At 40.9% G+C, this 20,537-nt stretch overlaps 1 protein-coding gene across 1 annotated transcript in view; it reads right to left on the bottom strand.

The window, feature by feature from the left end:
• MGAM2 (maltase-glucoamylase 2 (putative)) overlaps positions 1-20,537 on the bottom strand; it is a 91,105-nt gene that overhangs the window by 43,707 nt on the left and 26,861 nt on the right. Inside the window, 12 exon segments of the mRNA XM_059395984.1 lie at positions 870-1,091; positions 2,235-2,390; positions 3,573-3,740; positions 6,986-7,029; positions 7,939-8,027; positions 9,078-9,202; positions 10,128-10,184; positions 11,166-11,250; positions 11,378-11,532; positions 14,299-14,415; positions 14,920-15,091; positions 18,311-18,428. Of these exon segments, the coding sequence (XP_059251967.1) occupies positions 870-1,091; positions 2,235-2,390; positions 3,573-3,740; positions 6,986-7,029; positions 7,939-8,027; positions 9,078-9,202; positions 10,128-10,184; positions 11,166-11,250; positions 11,378-11,532; positions 14,299-14,415; positions 14,920-15,091; positions 18,311-18,428 (1,508 nt within the window).

Below are 20,537 nucleotides of genomic sequence, written 5' to 3' on the forward strand. Positions count from 1 at the left end.
ATTGAGGGTTGCCGGGGGGAGGGGGTTTGGGAGAAGGGGGTGGGATTATGGACATTGGGGAGGGTATGTGATTTGGTGAGTGCTGTGAAGTGTGTAAACCTGGTGATTCACAGACCTGTACCCCTGGGGATAAAAATATATGTTTATAAAAAATAAAAAATTAAAAAATAAAAATTAAAAAAAAAATAGATTCTAAAATAGCTCAATAACTGTATTTGGATTACATGGTAAGATAATATTTCAGCATGTTGGTTAAATAAAATCTTATTAAAATGAATTACATTTGATTTTTTTTTCAAATACATCCTTAGGAGTGTGGCTATTAGGAAATATATGTGGTTCACATTGTACTTCCCTCAGAGCAGAGCTGTGGGTCTCAAAGTGTGGCCCCTTGACCCACCTCAGCATCAGAATCATGTGGAAACATGTTAGGGATGCAGACTCTCAGACTGGGAACTCTAGGGCAGAGGCCCAGCCATCTGAGCTTTAACATCTGAACTTTAATTTAACAAGAATTGTGGGTGATTCTGGAGCTTTCTGAAGTTAAGAGCCACTGTGATAGAAATAATTCTAACACTGGAAGTGAGTTAATGCCACTCGTGTGAATTTCCCATGGAGCAGACACATTTTTCACAGGGCTAAGGGAGGGGTCCTTTGAGGACACTTAATGACTGAGCGCTTGGCAGTGCAGAACATTCACAATCCCTGTGGGTCCAAGATCACATCCTGGACTGGTACCTCTCTGGGCCATGGTGCCTTTGTCCATTAAATGATGGATTTGGACCAACAGTGTGTCAATGACTTTCATCCACATGGAGCTGTAAGAACTCTGTGTTGAGAATCAAAACCTGCACCACCTTGGAGATTACCTTGAACTGCAGCATGTACTCTGTGTGGTAGATCACGCTCAACTGGAGGAAGCTGATTGTCGCAGAGAGAGAGCCAGAGGCAGTGGCTGCTCGGGCTGATTCAGGGGCCCCCAGGTGGGCTAGTTTTGTGGTGATGCCCGTAGGCAGGTACTGAATGTTACTGGCGGCATAACTAGGGATGGTGTCGTAGTAACAGGTGGGCACGTCAGGAACAGTTGTGCTCTGGAACAAGAGAAGAAATTCCCCATCAGCCTCTAGCATCACACTTCGAGGGTCTGATTTCTAGAGAAGCTGGTTCACGCAAACTAAGTCTCTTACACCATGCCCAATATTATGGCTTTAATTATGTTCCTCCCAAAGATGTGAAGTCTTACCCTGGTATCTGTGAAAGTGACCTTATTTGGAAATAGAGTCTTTACAGATGATCAGATTCAATGAGATCATTAGGATCAGTCTAATGCGATATGACCAGTGTCCTTATTAAAAGGGGAAATTTAGACACAGAGACAGACCTGCATTCAGTGAGATGCCCATGTGAGGATGAAGGCAGAGACTGGGGTAATGTTTTTATAAACGAAGCAAGACCAAAGAGTGCCAGAGAACCACCAGAACCTGGGAGAAAAGCATGGGACAGAGTCTCCCTCCCTTTCCTTAGAAGGAACCAACACTGCTGACAGCTTGATCTCAGACTTCTAGCTCCCAGAACGCTCACATAACAGATTTCTGTTGTTCTAAGTCACCTAGTTTGTGGCACTTTGTTACGACAGTACCAGCAAATGAATATATCCATTTAAAAAACACATGCTCTTTGGCTTCCTCTCCTGGGTAGGCAGGTAAGGGGAAGCAGGAAGCCTGATCTGGAGACTAGAATCCTCAGGCAGGGTTCTACTCCTGGTGTCCTCATTGCTGCCATTGTGACCTTGAGGTAATCTCTCTGACTTTCATTCTATATATCAAATGAAGAGTAAAAGTCTTACCAACGTACCTTCTGCATGGACTCTCTAATAGATGAAAAAAAAAAAAATAAATAACCCTCACTTAAAATACTCAATACACAATGCATACCCAATGTATTGCTGCTGTGTTAAGAATAAAAGTGGGGCTTTAAATGCTGTGTTTGGAGGAAAGAGGGAGCCAGAGTGGCAGTAAGTGTTTTCTGATTCAGGATATCTGAGGAAAACACGGGTCTCCTCTCACCCAGAGCTGACAAAATAATTTTTCAGTTGACATAATGTCATTTTCTTTCTGAAGGATGATCGCTCTTTAACCCATCAACAGTTTGGAAGTGTTTTCTAAGTGTCTAATTATCCACGGGAAGTTTCTCCAACTTTCTGCTCACTGTGGTGGTGTGTTCCTGATCATTACCTCCCAAAGGCACCCCCGCTGCCGGCAACTCTCCTCAGACACCTTAGAATCCTCAGGGTAGCAGTTGAATTTCTCCAGGTCACTGACTGGAAGTTTCCATTCGATGGAGAAATTCTGACCAAGTGCCAGTCCCTTGAGATCACTGATCTTCACCATCTGGGGAAGGAGAAAGGAGGCTGCATGGAAAACAAGGGGAGGCTGAGACACCCGCCAATGTCCTTCCCTGATGATCTGGAAGGGAAGCGAGCCCTTCGTCCAACACCACTTCATCATGGGATATTTGGAATATTATTTATTATCCCCTGCGTCTTTCAACCTTCCTGTCAGGAAAATGAACTTGGCTTATTCCTGACCTTTCTCACCTCATGGAGTCACTGTGAAATGTTGAATGGGAAGGGCTTTCATCATGTTAAGGATTACAGATCACAAGCAGGGCTCTCTGTAAGACTTGTTGCCCCCTGGGTGTGGTGCTCACACACTGTAATAACGATGCCAGTAATAACAATAGTTAAAACTTTATGGAGCGTTTATATGGGCCAAGCACTGTGATAACCACTTTAGATGCATCATCTCCCACCAATCGTAGAAGGGAATCCTATGCTGCAGCTAATATGGCTATCTTCATTTTACAAAATAGAAAACTGAGGGTTAAAGAGGTTTAATGCTTTGCCCATGATCTCATAGCTAGGAGACAGCAGAACTAGGGCTTGAACCCCATTCTGCCTCGTACAGAAACCAGGCTCTTATTTTTTGTAATCTTCATTGTCAAAATGGAAGGAGGCTGCCCTAAAAAATAGTGAATTTCCCAGCACTTGAAACAGTCAACTAACAGTTGGAACCTTTGGTTAAAGATTAGCTTGTAAGGGACTCATTCAGTAAGGGCAGAATTGGATTATCCCTCGTGTTTTATTCAACTCTCCTTCAGTGTAATGGTATAAAAGCAGTGTGTCAATTGTTTCTCAAAGAGAGTCTTTAACTTAAATGAGAGGACAAACGTGTAAATACTCTCCAGAACTAGGCCAATGTACTGAATCATATTTTCACTATATCACATCTGGGATCAGCAGGTCTAGTTTTAAATCTGCCCAGAGAAGAACTGCCTTGCCTCAGAGTCCCAGCACCCACAGTCTTCTTCAGTGTTCTAATGCAAACAAAGCTCAGGAGTCCATATTTAGCACGCATAGTTTCTCCGGTAACGGCCCTATGGTATGGTAGACTTTGCAGCAAGCTAGCTGTCTCTGAACCTGCCCAAAGTGAAAAGAGCAAGGGAGAGCTGGCTGTCAGTATCGTAGGCCCGGGCTTTTGACAAGGGCCCTGCAAGATGGAATAGTCGCCCACCTTTGATGAAACATTGTAGGCAACATTTGAGACGGAGGTGGCAGAATTACTATGTAAGACAGTAAAATCAGTAGGTTTCTTGTCCATTCCCAAGATTATGATATCTGTAAACATGAGGTTGTTAGGGTCCGTATAGTTATTATTTACAGTCTTTGCCTGTAGACGATTCTGGAAAGAAAGAAAAAAACAGAAAAACATCTGTTTAGAAACTAGGTACATCACCACATACCACTCAACATTTTTCTTTCTGACATCTGAGGTATGTTCTTTATCTCTGAAGTTCTAATTGGTGCCTGGTGATCATCCCCAGGAAATTTGCTAACCCAGACTCTTTCAACCTTCAATCTTTCAGTAACATTTCAGGTTTGTTTTGGCTCACTGGTTACTGATTGATTCCATCACTCAGAAAATATGTTCCTGACATCACAGAATTTCCACGTGGACAAGATGGGTACTCTTTTTTTTTCATTACTTTTATTAACATATAATGTATTATTTGTCCCAGGGGTACAGGTCTATGAATCATCAGTCTTACACATTTCAAAGCACTCAACATAACCCATACCCTCCCCAATGTCCATAACCCAGCCACCCTAGCCCTATTCCCCCGAATCACTCAGCAACCCTCAGTTTGTTTTGTGAGATTAAGAGTCTCTTATAATTTGTCTCTTTCCTGATCCCATCTTGTTTCTTTTTTTCCCTCCCTACCCCCCACAACCCCTACTGTGCCTCTCAAATTCCTCATATCAGAGAGATCATATGATAATTATCTTCCTCTGATAGACTTATTTCACTTAGAATAATACCCTCTAGTTCCATCCATGTTCTTGCAAATGGCAAGATTTCATTCCTTTTGATGGCTGCACAGCATTCCATTACATATATATATATATATATATATATATATATATATATATATATATACACATACCACATCTTCTTCATCCATTCATCTGTTGATGGACATCTAGGTTCTTTCCATAGTTGGCTATTGTGGACACTGCTACTATAAACATTCAGGTAGATGTGTCCCTTTGGATCACTACATTTATATTTTTAGGGTAAATACCCAATAGTGCAATTGTTGGGTCATTTTTAACTTTTTGAGGAACCTCCATGTTGTTTTCCAGAGTGGCTGCACCAGCCTGCATTAAGATGGGTACTCTTAAATAAAAAGACACCAGCACACACACAGACCTATCGGCCCACAAAGATGAAGACACACACACACACACACACACACACACACACACACACGAAGTACCGAAATACTTTCTTTTTCCTTTTAATGATGATGAGGATAGGAGCTAAAATTTATGAGTGTTTACTCTGTACCGGGCTTGGTGCTAAGTATCTTGTTCCATTCCAACAGCAAGCTATGAGCCTGAGCCCATTCTTGGGAAGACAGAAGCCCCGGGGAAGCAAACAACCTTCCCAGAGAATCACAGTTCAAAAGTGATGAAGTGGAGCTCTGACCAAGGTGGACTGAAGAAAAAAAGGGGGGGATGGGCACTTTGATGTTTAAAAAGATTAGGAAACCCACAAGCATGCCCAAGTGATTTTTTTTGCAAAGGCTCAAAAGTTATGTAGTAGAGAAAAGAGAGCCTTTTCAACAAATGATGCTGGGTGAGATGGCCATCCAGAGGCCAAAACTAAAATCTGTGTCTCAATCTCACATTGTTTATAAAAACTAACTCAAAGCAGATCACAGACTTAAATGTAAAAGGTACAACTAAAATTTTTAGGAGAAAAATAGTCAAGAAATAGAAATAGAAATAGAAAAAGTCCTTACAGTGGACACGATAAAGCATGATCCATAAAAGAAATTAAAAAGATAAGTTAGGGAAAAAAAAGAAAAAAAAAAGATAAGTTAGACACATCAAAATTTAAAACTTTTGCTTTGTGAAAAAATGAACGGACATGCCTACAGACTGATAGGAAATATTTACACACCACATATCCAAAAAGGAAGTCCTCTCTAGAACGTATAAAGATCTCTCAAAACTGAACAGAAAAATCAGCCAGTCAATGAGAAAATAGGCAGAAGAACTGGACAGACATTTCATCTAAGAGAACATAAATATACACAGATGGCAAATGAAAGGATGGTCAACATCATTAGACATAAAGAAATACAAATTGAAACCACAATAACAGGTCATTATACCCTTATCAAAAGAACTAAAATTTAAAAAAAATTATGACAACATATATGCTGGTTATGATACAGAGAAACTGGGTTGCTCAAACATTGCTGGTGGAAATGCAAAATGGTAGGGCCACTCTGAAAACCAGTTTGGCAGTTCCTCACAAAACTAAACATGCGATCACCGTAAGACCCAGCAACTGCACCGTTGGGTGTCAATCTCAGACAAATGGTAACCTGTCCATGAGTGTTCATAGCAGCTTTTTTTGTAATAGCCATGCCTGGAAATAACCATTTATTAAGTGAATTGTTAAACAGAAGGTAGACATATATATCTTGGAATGGTCCTCAGCAACAAAAAGGAATAGACTTTTAATATGCAATGCCTTGGATGAATTTTGAGAGAATTTTGCTGAGGGAAAAAAATGTCAGTTTCAAGCTTACATGCTGTATGATTCCATCTATATCAAATTCTTGAAAGGATAAGATGTTCCCATGAGGGGAACCTGGATAAAAGGGACAAGCAGAACTCTCTGTATTATTCCTTATAACTGCATGGGGCTCTATAATTATCTCAAAATAAAAAGGATAACTTATAAAACAATATCTGTTCTTATACTTCATTCTTCCTTTCTTAAAAGAAAGGAGAAATAAAGGAAAGAGATATCCACAAAAGAAATCTCACACATGTACAATCAGACTTCAAAGAAAACCAAATTAGAATTCTCATATCCTCTGATAGCATTATTGCCTTTTCTTCCTCTTGATGCCTTTGGGAGAGAGAGAGATGGAGCAAGCAATGATCTGTATCTTTCTGGCCATCCAAATTCTCAAATCCATCTTCCAACCTCTCAAAACCACCATTTAGTACCTATGCCAAGTTTTGGGGGCTGGAAAGGAAGGCCATTATGGAAGAACCTCAAAAAGGCCCCATACCACTCATCATCCCTGCCCACATCTCACACATACTTGTACCCCATTCCCTCTGGCCAAGGACACATCCCAGAAGTCAGGACTCATCAAGCTCAGAGACAATGATTTTTTTTTTTTCTAGAAGAAAGAAAGATTCTTCACTGGAGTTATACTGACTTAAGAAGCTTATATATCTAACATAGATTTAAAACTCTCTTTTTAACTCTAATCTTTTCAGGGACCATCATGGGTACCATCCCTGTTCCATAGGACCAAGCATCGCAGCAAACCAAAAACTCAAAAAGCCATCACAGAAAAGAACATATACTGCATGTTCCTCAAAAACAGTACTTACAGAGCTGACAGAAAAATCATATAGAATATACTTCTTTTCAGCATCTAGAAAAGAGAAAGAAGTACCCATGATTATAGGAAGCAGAGGAGCTGCATGGTCACGCTTTTCTCTCCTTTTTCTCTGCTTATCCAGGTTCTGCCCTTTTTGCCAAACCTCCACCAAGTTTCCTGGACTGCTTCAACCAACCCTAATTGCTTTGTCCCTCCAAACTCCCATGATTCTCTGTGGTACCATTTTGCTGGCATTTAATACATTGTGACTTGCATTTGTAGTCATCCACATACACATTGTGTTTATCCTGCTGGACCAGGAGTTCCTCAGGGGCAATGCCTACATCTTATTCATCTTCATATCCCCTGCCTACAGGGCAATAATAAATAATAAATAAATAAATAAATAAATTTTTATTAGATTTTAGATAATTAGATAGATAATTAATATAATAGATAGATAATTAAATTAGATAATATAATAAATTATATAAATAAATTTATTAAAATCCAATAAATTTTAATAAATGCTAATTCAATGCAGGGCAGGGTTTTTATATAATCACAGACCATAAGCTTATGTCAGCTACTTCTGTGGGAATCTTACAATGGAAAAGCATACTATACAAATTAGATATTTCCCCCTCAATAGTAATCAAAGCAGCATTTTACAAATCTATTAACAAAAATGTATTATTTGATATTGGTAATGACACCCAAAGAAGAGATAATTTAATTAAACTAAACTCAATAATGTCTGTTGCTTTGGTAGTCAATAACATACAGGTTGATCATCTGATCTATTTTAATGCATTGTGCTTGGCTAACCGAACTTCCAGAATAAATTTGTTCTAAGCTTGCAGAAATCAGCACCGATGTTAATAGAGTTAGTGCCATATTGGACAGCCTGCAATGAATACTTTTCACTGAGAACCCCAGGGAGGGGACCCCCGGGAGGCCTACCATTAGATACACCATCATCCCAGTACAGCTCGCCCCGTGCCTGTCTCTTGTAGTCCAAGGCAACAATGAGTCCCAGGGAATTCTTTCGACTGTAAAAGAGCAACTCCCAGTTTCAGAGAATGAAGAAGGCATAGAACGTTGTTCAACCAGCCCCTTTCATGTCTCAGGGACAGATGAACTCAGAGTCTACCCCAGAAACAGAGTAGATATTGACATTTTATGAAACATGGACATTGGGTGTGGTTAGACAATAGAGGTTGATAATGAATGACCATAGAAGAATGGTAGAAGGAGGCAGTTCCTGCCAAAGACTGGGTTTGTGATACTACTAACAATCAGCACTTACGGGGTGCTTGCCATGCGCCCCTCATCCTTCTGTGTCCCGAATACAGTAAGTCATGTCTATCATTCCATTTAACCTGCTTGATGACACTAAAACATCCAGTTATTGTCATCCCCAGTTTGCTCGTGTTGTGCAGCAACACAGAGAGGATGTTGCCCAGGGCAACACCTGTGGTAGTGATGGAGCTGGGGTCTGAACCTGAGCATTCTGGCTCTTGACCTTGGAAGCTATGTTCACTTCTGTGTGATAACTCTCACCTCCTCTTTAACTTGCATTCACTCAAGAAAATCTGCTTGAAGATAGTTTCTGGTCATAGGGAAATCCTCACAAGTTATTATTTTGACTGCTCTTAAATCTTATTCCATTTCCAAGTGAAAGACTCTAGAAACGTGAAGACTAAGGCCACCTTAAGGTAAATGAACATGAAAGTACCACTTTGGGGCCAACCTTGAAAGGAGGGGAGAGAGATTCCTTACTAGAGATGTCTTCTCTTGACTTATCTACTTTTAGTGTCTATTTGCCTGTCCCACGACATCCTCCCTTGGCACATCAGGGCAGTTACACCTTAAAAGATTTTTTTTTTAATTTATTAATTTGACAGAGAGAAATCACAAGTAGATGGAGAGGCAGCCAGAGAGAGAGAGAGAGAGGGAAGCAGGCTCCCTGCCAAGCAGAGAGCCCGATGCGGGACCCGATCCCAGGACCCTGAGATCATGACCTGAGCCGAAGGCAGCGGCTTAACCCACTGAGCCACCCAGGCACCCCCAGTTACACCTTAGAAGAATGAGGAACTTACCTGGCCTCGGTGGTTGTGCTGGGTTGTTGGATGGGAAATATGAAGCCCCCTCGGAGGTGAAGTCCTATCCTATCAAGTGGCAGCAGCATCTCCACCAATTGTTTCCTCCACTGGATGGCTACCCCCTAACCAACAAAAAGATGACAGAGCAGACAAGGGACCATTGGACTAGGAGGGACCATGCAGATCATTCTAGATCAGTTGCCTTATTTAAAGTAAGTCAGTCAGGGCAAGACAAATGCTCTATGGTTTCACTCATCGTGGAATTTAAGAAACAAAACAGATGGACATAGGAGTAAAAAAGAGAGAGGCAAACCATAAAACATTCTTTTTTTTTTTTAAGATTTTATTTATTTATTTGACAGAGATCACAAGTAGGCAGAGAGGCAGGCAGAGAGAGAGAAAGAGAGGGAAGCAGGCTCCCTGCTGAGCAGAGAGCCCGATGTGGGCTCCATCCCAGGACCCTGAGATCATGACCTGAGCCAAAGGCAGAGGCTTAGCCCACTGAGCCACCCAGGCGCCGGTAACTAAGAGGAATTTAAATATAATTTAAATATAACAGAATTTAAATATAAATTCTCCTCCTGAAACTAACATTATACAATAGTGTAACTAAGAGGAATTTAAATAAAAACTTAAAAAAAAAAAAAGAAAAGCAGAGATCCCCCCCAAAGCAAAGGGCAGCCCAAAGCATAATCAAAATAGCAGATTTGAGCCTCCAACCTGTCCTATTTCTTTGAATTACGCTGTGTGGTGATTCTTCCACAACTGGGCTTTCATTTTCTAGGGTATCCCAGCCTCAGTCCAATTATTAATCCTCATAGCTGCATAGTAGCCAGCTTGATACAATGAAAATTCCCCTAAACCTACCCCAGTTATTCAAATTATTTCATAGTACACCTAGAAAGGCCTTCCTCACAGAAAAGTATCCTCTATCAACCAAATGTAAAATGTTATGCTATTATCCTACCCCAAGCTCCCAGGACTCCTGCCTTAGATTGCCCTCTGCTAGAGGCTGGTCCCTGACGTAAGAGGGGCTGCCTTACTTACTGTCTCATAGTCGTACCAGATGGCGTCCGGTATGTATGCTTTCACTCGGTCCACACCCTAGGGAAACACCAATATGAGCAACATCAGCATGTCTCTCACAGTTTACACAATAGCTACGCCATCTGTGCTTGTGTGGGTTCATCTGAACAATCCTGAGAGATGGTTAGGACCATCCCATTCTACAGGTCCGAATACAGATACTCAGAAAAGTTGGGCAGTTCACCCAAAGCACAGTTCTGCCTAGAAAGTAAGTTTCTAGGCTCCTGAACTTTCTAAGAGAAGCAGAGAAATTTTGTTCACTGAATTACTTGTGTAACCTGACAGGTGGGAAGAGACTGAAACAGCCAGGCCTCGAGGAGAGACTTCCAGCAGGACTGCTGTGGCTCGCAGCACCTGCCGAGAGATGGCCTCTGACATGAGTACACTGGCAATCTCCTGGGTTTATGAAGTGATCAGCATCGTCCTCATCCCTCCCCCACACTTCCTCCCTCACACTTTGGAAGGGTACATGTGGCCCTTCAAATCTGGTCTTCAGAGTAACGCCCTGCCCTTGCCCAGACCTCTTTCCCCGATCCTCTCTTGACTCTTCTCCTTTCCCAGCCCAACCCCAAGAGCACATGTCCCCTGGTCCAAAGGAAGCACACAGAGGGATAGCCAGCCCAAACTCATGAGGCATTTAAAGCCTATCAATCCATGGTCATATGTTTAAGAAAACAAGTTTTAAGGTAATTTTGCAAAACAGAAATTGCTTTGCTTGGAGATAGAGGGAGAGAGAGAGAATGAGCAGAGTGAGGGGCAGAGGGAGAAGCAGACTCCACACTGAGTAGAAAGCCTGACATGGGGCTCAATCCCAGGACCCTGGGATCATGACCCGAGCCAAAGGCAGATGCTTAACTGACTGAGACACCCAGGTGCCCCATATTATATTTATATTCATATTTAAATGCAGCCATAGATACTTCAAGCTCAGCTTATTCAGCTATAGTACCATGAGGACAAATGTGATATTCCATCCCATTGTTCACATTAGAAACACACCTCATATAAAACAGGCGTGATGAGGAGTCCAGGCCCCCATAGGAACTGCTCATGTATGCCCCAAGTAGCTGGGTCCTGGTAAAACCTGGAAAACAGAGAAGGCAGATGAAGCCTCCAGTATAGAACAACTGTACCCTAGGTGGCAACAACCACTAACAAGACAATGGAAATGAATTGTCTGAAAGGGATTCTTCGCGAGTTGGGAAACTCACTCATGGACCAGGGGCCTCGCTACAGTGTCCCCCCGGGTGTGAGCTTGGTAGAAAAGCGTGTAGAGGTAGGGCAGCAGGGTGTAGCGGATGTTCAGATAATATCTGGAGGAATTCACCAACAGAGAGTGTTCACCAAAGGCAGCAGGATCCTGGTCCTAGAAGAAAATGAAGCAAATATGAGATACTTCCATTGCGTCTTAAAAGTTTGTTCCATTATGATAAGAGGCTTTCTCAGATGAGAGTAGCTATGTTCTCTAACTTGGAAGATATCAAAGCATTTCCAAAATCAAAAGGATCTTGGTAATGTTTCTTGATTTTATAGATGAAAAGACAGTATATCAAAGATTACATGATTCTCCCAGTGTAAACTGCAAGCCGGTGACAGAGCTTAAATTTGACCTGTGTCTTCTGATCCCAGTTGATGGTAGCCTCAAGGGTGATAAAGAAGTCCATGGTGGTGGGGGGGGCGGGGCACCTGGGTGTTATAGTCGGTTAAGCATCAGACTCTTGGTTTGGGCTCTGGTCACGATCTCAGGGATGTGAAATCGAGTCCCAACCTGGGCTCTGCATTCAGCGTGGACTCTGCTTGGGATTCTCTCTCTCTCTCCCTCTGACCCTCTCACACACGTTTCCCCTCTCTCTATCAAAATAAATCAATTTTTTTAAAAAAGCCCAGGAGGTTGCCATGGAGATAAAGGGGTTACAGTGTCCCCTGCTCCCTTCTTAGCTGATCTAATTTGTTGTATATTGAGGTTTCTCAAAATACTCCACTTGGCTAGTAATAATAACAGCAGTAAGTTGTACAACCAGTGACAAGAATTTGAATTTGAAGCCCACTACCTTAGGCTGCATTGCTTAGCACCATGATCTATAATTCATCTTCTCCTTTCCATGCAATTTTATGAATTTACAATTTTGAAATTTATACGTAGTTTTGTCTGTAATGCGTTCACCATCGATATTTGTTTTCTTTTCTCTACCCCAGAAACAGTGACCTCTATTTTTTCTTCAATATACAATGTGCAAAGAAATCATGTCTTTATCCAAGAGCAAAGAAATAGGCCTCTAGAAGGGAAATCTAATTTTCTTTGGACTGAGAAACAGAACTTTTCCATTAATGATGGGGCTCATTTTGTCCATTTTCCTTGTAATTTGTAAGATAAGAAAGATAATGTATGTCATATTGAGATCTGTAATCCTGCACTCTATTGCTGGGTCTGAATTTTAGAGAAAATTACCTAAATTTATTCCTTTCTTTTGTTCCCAAAGATGCTCATTTCCTCCTTTCAAAGGGAGTAGAAAGTAGAGTGGTCTACTGCAGCAGACCACTGTATGCCTCCAATGTAGGGCTCATGAAAACCCTGAGACCAAACACTAATGAAAATAACATTCCACATTCTCCATCACTCAGGTCTCCAACCAAGAATGTGTAGAGCTGTACTGTCCACTATGGTGGCCACATACCATGGGGAGCTTTTGCACACTTGAGATGTAGTTAGTAAGAGAGAGGAACTGAACTTTTCATTTTACTTGACTTTAGTTCATTTAAATATAATCCTAAAAACTGAATATTTTTAAAGAACTATTTTTAAATAAAATAAAGAATAAAAATAAAATACTTTTAAATAAAATATTTCTTCCATTAAATATAACTTTATTGTTTTGTTTTATTGCATTCCAACTGCTGAAATCTAGTATCCAAACTGAGATCTGCTGTAACTGTAACATGCACTTGAATTTTGAAGACTTAGTAGAAAGAAAAGAATATAAAATATCTCATTGATATTTTATTGATAATATTTGTATTTTATTGATAATATTTTGTATTAAACAGGTTGAAATGATCATGTTATGGACACACTGATTTACACAAAATATACTTAAAATGATTGCTTCTGTTTCTTTTTACTTTTTAAATTTACATTTAAACTTCATGTGTGGCTCTCATTGTCATTCTGTTGCGCAGCACTTGTGGAGGGACAGGAAAACAAGGACTGAAACTTAGCAGGCTAGGGGGTCTGAACGCTCTTATCTAACTCCTTCCAGGCCATCTCAAGAGGAAGGCAACCTGCCAAACATGCTTAGAAGCCACCAGCTTAGAAGTTCAGAAACAACCCAACTCTCTCCAGCTCGTAAATGGCTAAGACAGTCTGGGGATAAAATACTTTGGTGATTTGGCTGAAAATCTTTCCCAGGTTAGAGACAAAAATCAAGAAGGGCAGCTAAAATGATCATCAGTAAGCTACCCCATTGAGTGTATTAAGATCTAACCTACTCAATTTTGAAACACTTCATTAAAATAAAGGGCATTCCACCTTACTTGTTCCTGCCATTGTCCCAGACATCTCCTTAAGAGAGGTTCTGAGCCCACTTCTATATACTCACCCATTAAAAAAAAAAATTTTTTTTTGGATAGAAAAGGATAAAAGAGTAAAAAATAGTGAGGAGGGCAGGGTCTCACAAATCATTCATAGAAAGATAGAATGGTGTAACAAGGTGAAAAAAAGTCTTTAGATCCCTGGCCTGCCACTCCCTAAATCATCCCTCCTTGCTCCTCCGTACTAGAAGGGGTTTCTCTTGTATTGCTTGAGGTAAAATACCAGTGGACTCTAACTGTCCCATCTTACACAGAGGGTAAAAGAAGTGATAGCAGCACCATTGAAATTCTAGCAACCCTTCTCACCTTCATTGGTGAGTTAAGAAAATCAATATAAATCACAATAAAATCATTCGTTACATACATACATACCATGAATCCTTATCTCAATACTCCGCTTTTTAGGTCAATGACTCAAAATTTATCTGTTCTCCTTTTGTACTAATGGCCAAGATATAGGTTTTTGTTTCTTTTTCAATCCTTTTTGAGAACAAGTACTTTAGACAATCCAAGAAGTTTCCATTGCTTCTCTTGGGGACCTTACCCTGAACCCAGGCCCGTTGTGATTCCTCGATAGTGGATAAAATGCTCCAAGCTGCATCCATCTTGTGCAGAGCTCCTCTGTGACATCTTTTGTGTAACCACAGATGTTGGCACCTACCTGGAGAATTAGCACATACAAAAGACAATGGTCATTGATAGTAGCAAAAGCATTGACCGTATTCCTATCTGGTAAAGGGGAAAAATCTTATTCCCATCATTCTATGCTTACAGAGGTCCCAGACTTTCAGAGCCAGCCAACGGTACAAAAGCGGCAAATGTGCATGATGAATCAGCTGACGAGAGCTCATTTCAATGTTCAGTTCCCAATTTCACACTTTGTTATTCACTGATGCTTTGCTAATGGAATCTTCGGTGATGCTCACATATTTTACTTACGGTGTCTCCATGCTGACTTCAAAGACTCTATGGACGACTACCCAACGATAATGTTTTACCATTCTATCCTCAAAAGACAGTTCATGCTGCATGTAAAAATGGATTTTCTAATACATACCACAGGGAGACATAAATCCTCCTTGGTTTTTAACATCACAAAAGACTAATAAAGGAAAGAATACCAAAGAACAAAAGGTAAAAGTTCCTTGTCGAGAGTAAAACTCACCATGGGGATACCAAACAGGTTGAACTCAAGGATACTAGGGATGGACCATCGGAGATCATCCCATGTGGCTGCATTGTCCCCCAACCAATGTGCAGCATATTTGCCAGATCCAGCAAAAGTAGAACGGGATAAGATCAAGTTACTTTTGTTGGGGAAGATATTCTTCATGGCCCTGAAAAGGAATACAATCTATTGAATGTGAAGTGAGCTGTGAATATCTAGGACTCACCTGTACCCAAGGGGAACAATGGGCTTTCCAACAAAACAAAAAACATCAGGACTTCACAAACTAGGTGAGCAAACTAGTTTTTATTATCTTATTTTATTTAAATTCAATTAACATATAGTGCGTCATTATTTCCAGATGGAGAGTTTGGTTGTTCATCAGTTGCATTAAACACCCAGCGTGCGTTACACCACGTGCCCTCCTTAATGCTCACAACCCAGTATTTTTAAGATGTAATACTTTTTTTAGTATCTTATATTTAAGATCTAGTATTTTTAAGAGCTTCTTTCCCACTTCTGAATAAGGTTTCAGACTTCATATAAGACAGTCCAAACCTCTACAGTCTAGTCCCCCCAAAAATGTCTTTATGCTCCTGGCCCCTCTTTCTCTTATTGGATCTGACTGTGTTTTGGCCCTTTTGATCAACAATACATTGTGGCCATGTCTTGAGTTCTTGACTCTACCTTTTCCACCTAGACAAAGCTTTTCCAATGTCCCTTGTTTCCATGTCTTGCTGCCCCTCTATAATCAATACTGTCTAGCACAACACCAGCTCAGGTTGTTCCTCTTCTGGAGCAGTTTGTATACCAGCTGGGCTCTAGGCAGCTGGGTTCCCCTAAAGCCTTAGAACTTATTATTAGCAATTCTCAATGTTGGGAAGTCTTAATCTAAAAAATAATTTTAAATTATTTTAAAATTATTAAAAAATAATTTTAATTGAGTAAGTCTCAAAAGATAACACATGATACTCTTTATCATGTGTTAAATGCAATTAAAATATAAAATATTATTTTCGTTGTACTACAAACAAACTACCATACATCAAATAAGATTCTATAAAAGATTAAGCAAAGGGATTGAGAACATGGAGTTCAGAAAGACAATTACTTCAGGATAGAGGGGAGTGTGAGGTGGGGTAAAAACACAGTGAAATATAAACTATCTTGCTTAACGTTTATTCTGAATATTCTTTTGCATAAGCTCTTTCCTGAAATGCCTCTCCCTTCTTTCCCCTGTCATGCTAAGCAGCTCATACCTTTCTTTAGCAATCTGAAATTAAACAAAATTACAACAATGGGGTGGTGAAACTTGACCCACAATTGCTGCTTCTATATTTCCTTTCAGTACCACGGTCTGAGACAAGTACATGACCTGTCCCAGCCACCAACGGTCTCCCAACTTCATACTCCTGAGTACTACCTTATGTGGAGTCTATAATGGCAGCATGATAGAATGGCAAAAGAGAGAAAATTCTGAAATAGAGGATGGGTTTGAAAGCATGAAGTCTTCCCTTCTGACAATTTAGTGACCAAAAAGTAAAGGTAGCATAAAGGAGAACACTCAGTCTTCAACTCCTACCCTCACGTCTTTGATCTCAACAAGCAGGCACTTTGCCTTTATTACCATTGGCTAGAGGGTTTATGGCACACTGTAATCACCCACCATGAAAGGAACACATTCAGGTTGTACAGAGTGAAACTGAAAGCTGGATAAAGTTATCTGAGGTTACAGGTTTATGTAGAGGCAGACCTTTATGGTACCTCAGATTAGATAAGTCTCTTTTCCAGAGTAGAGGAACAATCTTATTCAGAGATCCTCAGGTCTGGCTGGCTTATCATTGGTCCTGATCTCTGAGGGGATCTGGTCTTTCTACTTTCAGCTCAGAGGGAGAAGTTCCTTCTTAGGGTAACCACTGTCCCAGACGATAGTTCCAGGAAGGTTGAGCCAAATACTAATCAGATATATGGCTTAAATGTTGCTGGTGCTCAGATCCCACTGAACAAAAAACATACCCCCACTGTTCTCTGGGAACTTAGGTCATTCTGTCTGACCTAGAGAGCTTAGAAGGGCACTTAACCTTCTCCATTGTAATTACCTTTTAACTATTAATCGTAGCTATTAGACTATACTAACCACCCCATCACAACCTTACAGCACTTTTATTACAGGGAGACACAAGCAATAAAGCAATTTGCAAGTCTCTTTCTGTCCTCCAGGCACTCTCCCTCCGACCCTCCATTCTTAGATAGAAGCGTTTCCAAGTCAAAACAGATTGCAAGAAGAAGGAACTATGGGACCCATTAATCCAAGCCTCTAGTTTCAAAGTGGAGGGAACTGAGCCTTATTCTTCTAGCTTATTTCCCAGGAAAGGCAGAGTGAGAGAGAGAGAGAGGAGAGAGAGGTCAGAAAAGAGAGGATAACAAAATCAGAAACATGAGTCCTTCTTCTTAAAGCCTCTTTTTGGAGATCAAAACTTCTGCATTTATGAGACAAGGACTCTCTCTCACCTGGACGATCCCACATAACACAAAGTCAGGAGGGCAAAATGGTGCTGGAGAACAAAACAGGGGTGGTCACACATCTTCTGCAGGCCCTTCTTGATGTCTCTCCCTCAGGCCAGGCAGCTATGCAACACACGCCTTAAGTACACACACTATTCCTCAGGCTAACGTTACAGGGACAACTTTGCCCTCAAAATGCTTGCAGTCCAGCAAGAAAAAAAAAAAAAAAAAGGAGGGGATTGCCTAAATGTTATAATGTAAGGTTTTTGTATATTGAGTATATTATAATACAAAAAAGGTAGCATAAAAAAGGGGAAATAATCTTTTCCTACAACTGACAGGAAGGTTTCTAGAAACATCTGAAAAGAGGTTTTAAAGATAAGCGTATGTTTGCAGACAGGAGAACTGAGAGAGAGTCTGGGGCGGCCAGTGGGAGAGAAGCCAGGAGGATGTGGTGTGGGCAGCTCTGCCAGGTAGACAAGGGACACTCCGGCAAATTTGAATTTAATTTAAATAATAGATAACTTTTAGTGTAAATAGGTCCACTACAAATTTAACTGGGTCCTATATTTTTATTTGCCAAATCAGGCAACGCTGGTGTGGTTTGGTAACAGGGCTGGCTTCCAACTGGGGGCTCTAAATACCTTGCACATTATTGCCTACCAGTATCTAAGGAAGTCCCTTAGTCACAAGCCAATCAAAACTAATCTCACATACGCACCAAGGGGCTCTATAAGAAGAGCTCTTCAGTACCATCTAAGATCTGAGTTGCACATCCTTATAACCACAAAATATATTTGAAAAACATACTTATGGAAGATACACAAAAGCCACCACCTCGCACTTCCCCTACATAGAAATTAGGCGAAAACCAAGTGCTTACGAGTCTGTTGCTTTTGCCATGGAGTAGCCGTACAAACTGTGGACATCATAATGAAGAACCCACTGAAATTCTGCATCCATGCACAGGGTTCTTGCAAAAAGCAAGCGGTCCAGAATCCCTATGGGGAAACAGCCATCAGTGAAGCACTTTCCTGTCAATCAGCTCTAATAAAATAATGACCTAATTATTTGCTTCCCAGTTACTGTACCTTCCCACTCAATCTCCACCTGACAAAATCCGTTCCGGTTTTAAATTCTGTCCTAAATGCTACATCCTATCTGGGACCCACACTAAGCCCCACTCTAAGATAGATCATTAAAATTAAGGTGCATTCCCTCGGAGCCCATAAAACATGGCGCTAGGTGGAGGCAACTGGGAAATGAGCTGAGAGGAATGGGAAGTTGGCCTGAAATGAAATACAAATACAGCAGCACATTTCTCTACACATATTTGATCAAGAGGAATTGTGTAAACAACAGAGATGAAGGCAGTGGGAAGGAAATACTTTTACTCTTCCGTGATAGGCATTCAACCCCAGTTAGGTTTTGTTTTGTTTTGTTTTAAGAAATGAGATTTGAAGGGCACCTGGGTGGCTCAGTGGGTTAAGCCTCTGCCTTCAGCCTAGGTCATAATCTCAAGGGTCTTGGGATCAAGACCCGTCGGGCTCTCTGCTCAGCAGGGAGCCTGCTTCTCTCTCTCTCTCTCTCTCTCTCTGCCTGCCTCTCTCCCTACCTGTGATCTCTCTTAAAAAAAAAAGAAAAAGAAAAAGAAAGAAAGAAAGAAATGAGATATGAGACTTAAATAAAAGTTCCATAAATAAGAACTCAGATTCTGCTTCTAAAATCACCAATGTCTGACCATTATTTTCTCTTTTCACACCTAACACGCTCAATATTTTCTGCCTTGTAGCCTAGAATCTCGTTCTTTTCTTTTTATACTTGTGGACCTATAGCTGGGCACCACATCAGCTCCCCTTCATCAAGCCTTACCATCAATATAGGGCCTCAGAATGAAGCCCAGTTCCAGAAAGTAGAGGAACCAGGAAACCCTGATGTTGACTTTTCCCTACTAGTCCCACAGAATCTCACCAGCCAACTTAATCAGAAATCAAGTTGAATGATAAAACATTATGAAATTTATATTTTCAACAGAGCTTGGTTTGTGGAATGAGACTCACAACTACTTCCATGATAAGATAAAAACACTAAAATTGTCCCAGGGTCAAAGGTAATATAAGTCTTTATCATGCTAATTGTACTGTCTAATCCTGAAAAGGTGAGATCACAGCAGAGCCGTTAGAAGGTCCTGGCTAGTCATCCGTAGGTAGACTGAAAAGCTGGGACCTGGGGTGTGAGGTGCTTGCCAGAAGTAGGCAGAGGGGGAGGAGACTGTGGGTTTTATACAGAAAAGACAAAACAAAACAAACTTTGGCTCTCGCTAAGAAGAAGATTAAGAGATTAAAAGGGAAACATGGTAAAGTGATCCCTAGTTGGAAAAAAAACATGGGGGAGGCGGACATAGACTGAGGAGAGAAGAATGAGGAATAAGCAGACAAGCAAACAGTAGATTTTACAATAAATTAAATGGCTTGAAGCCAGGATTCTTCCTTTGAAATTTCTCCACTCCTCTGGAGACCAAAAGGAGCTAAAGAAGCAGGTCACCGATGGTCCAAGGTTCAGGTGAAGTGGACAAACCAGAATTAACTGGCAGGGACAAGCCAGATGCTCACCAAAGCTGTGTTCTCCTCCTGAGGGAGTTAAGATTATATTTCACACTTTGGCTCAAGGTTAAACTGAGAATAAGTGATTGGATTCTGAGCAAAGAAATGCGAGCAAATTGCGTCCGCCCTACTTTGAGGCCTGCCAGTAACACTCCTCCACCTTCTCTCTCCTTCACCCAGGGAGCTGGAAACAAAGGACTCTGAGAGAACCCAGCCATGGAACCAACGAGATCCCTGAGCCACTGCTCAGATGAGAGCCACGCATCTCACGCTAGAGTAGATGAGCCAAGAATGAACTTCTGTTGCTTTAATCCACGGAGATGCTGGGGTTCACGTGTTTCCACAGCACAATCCATCTGTTACTGTTTCACACACATACACACTTTTGAAATCAGGACTGGAAAGTCTAACTAAGAATGAGACTTAAATTAAGAAGAAGCTAAAAGGAACAATGGATACTTTAAATTGTGACTAATGAGCAAAAAAAAAAAAAAAAAAAAAAAAAAA

Source organism: Mustela nigripes, chromosome 4 (genome assembly GCF_022355385.1).
Source record: "Mustela nigripes isolate SB6536 chromosome 4, MUSNIG.SB6536, whole genome shotgun sequence".
Lineage (NCBI taxonomy): Eukaryota > Metazoa > Chordata > Mammalia > Carnivora > Mustelidae > Mustela > Mustela nigripes.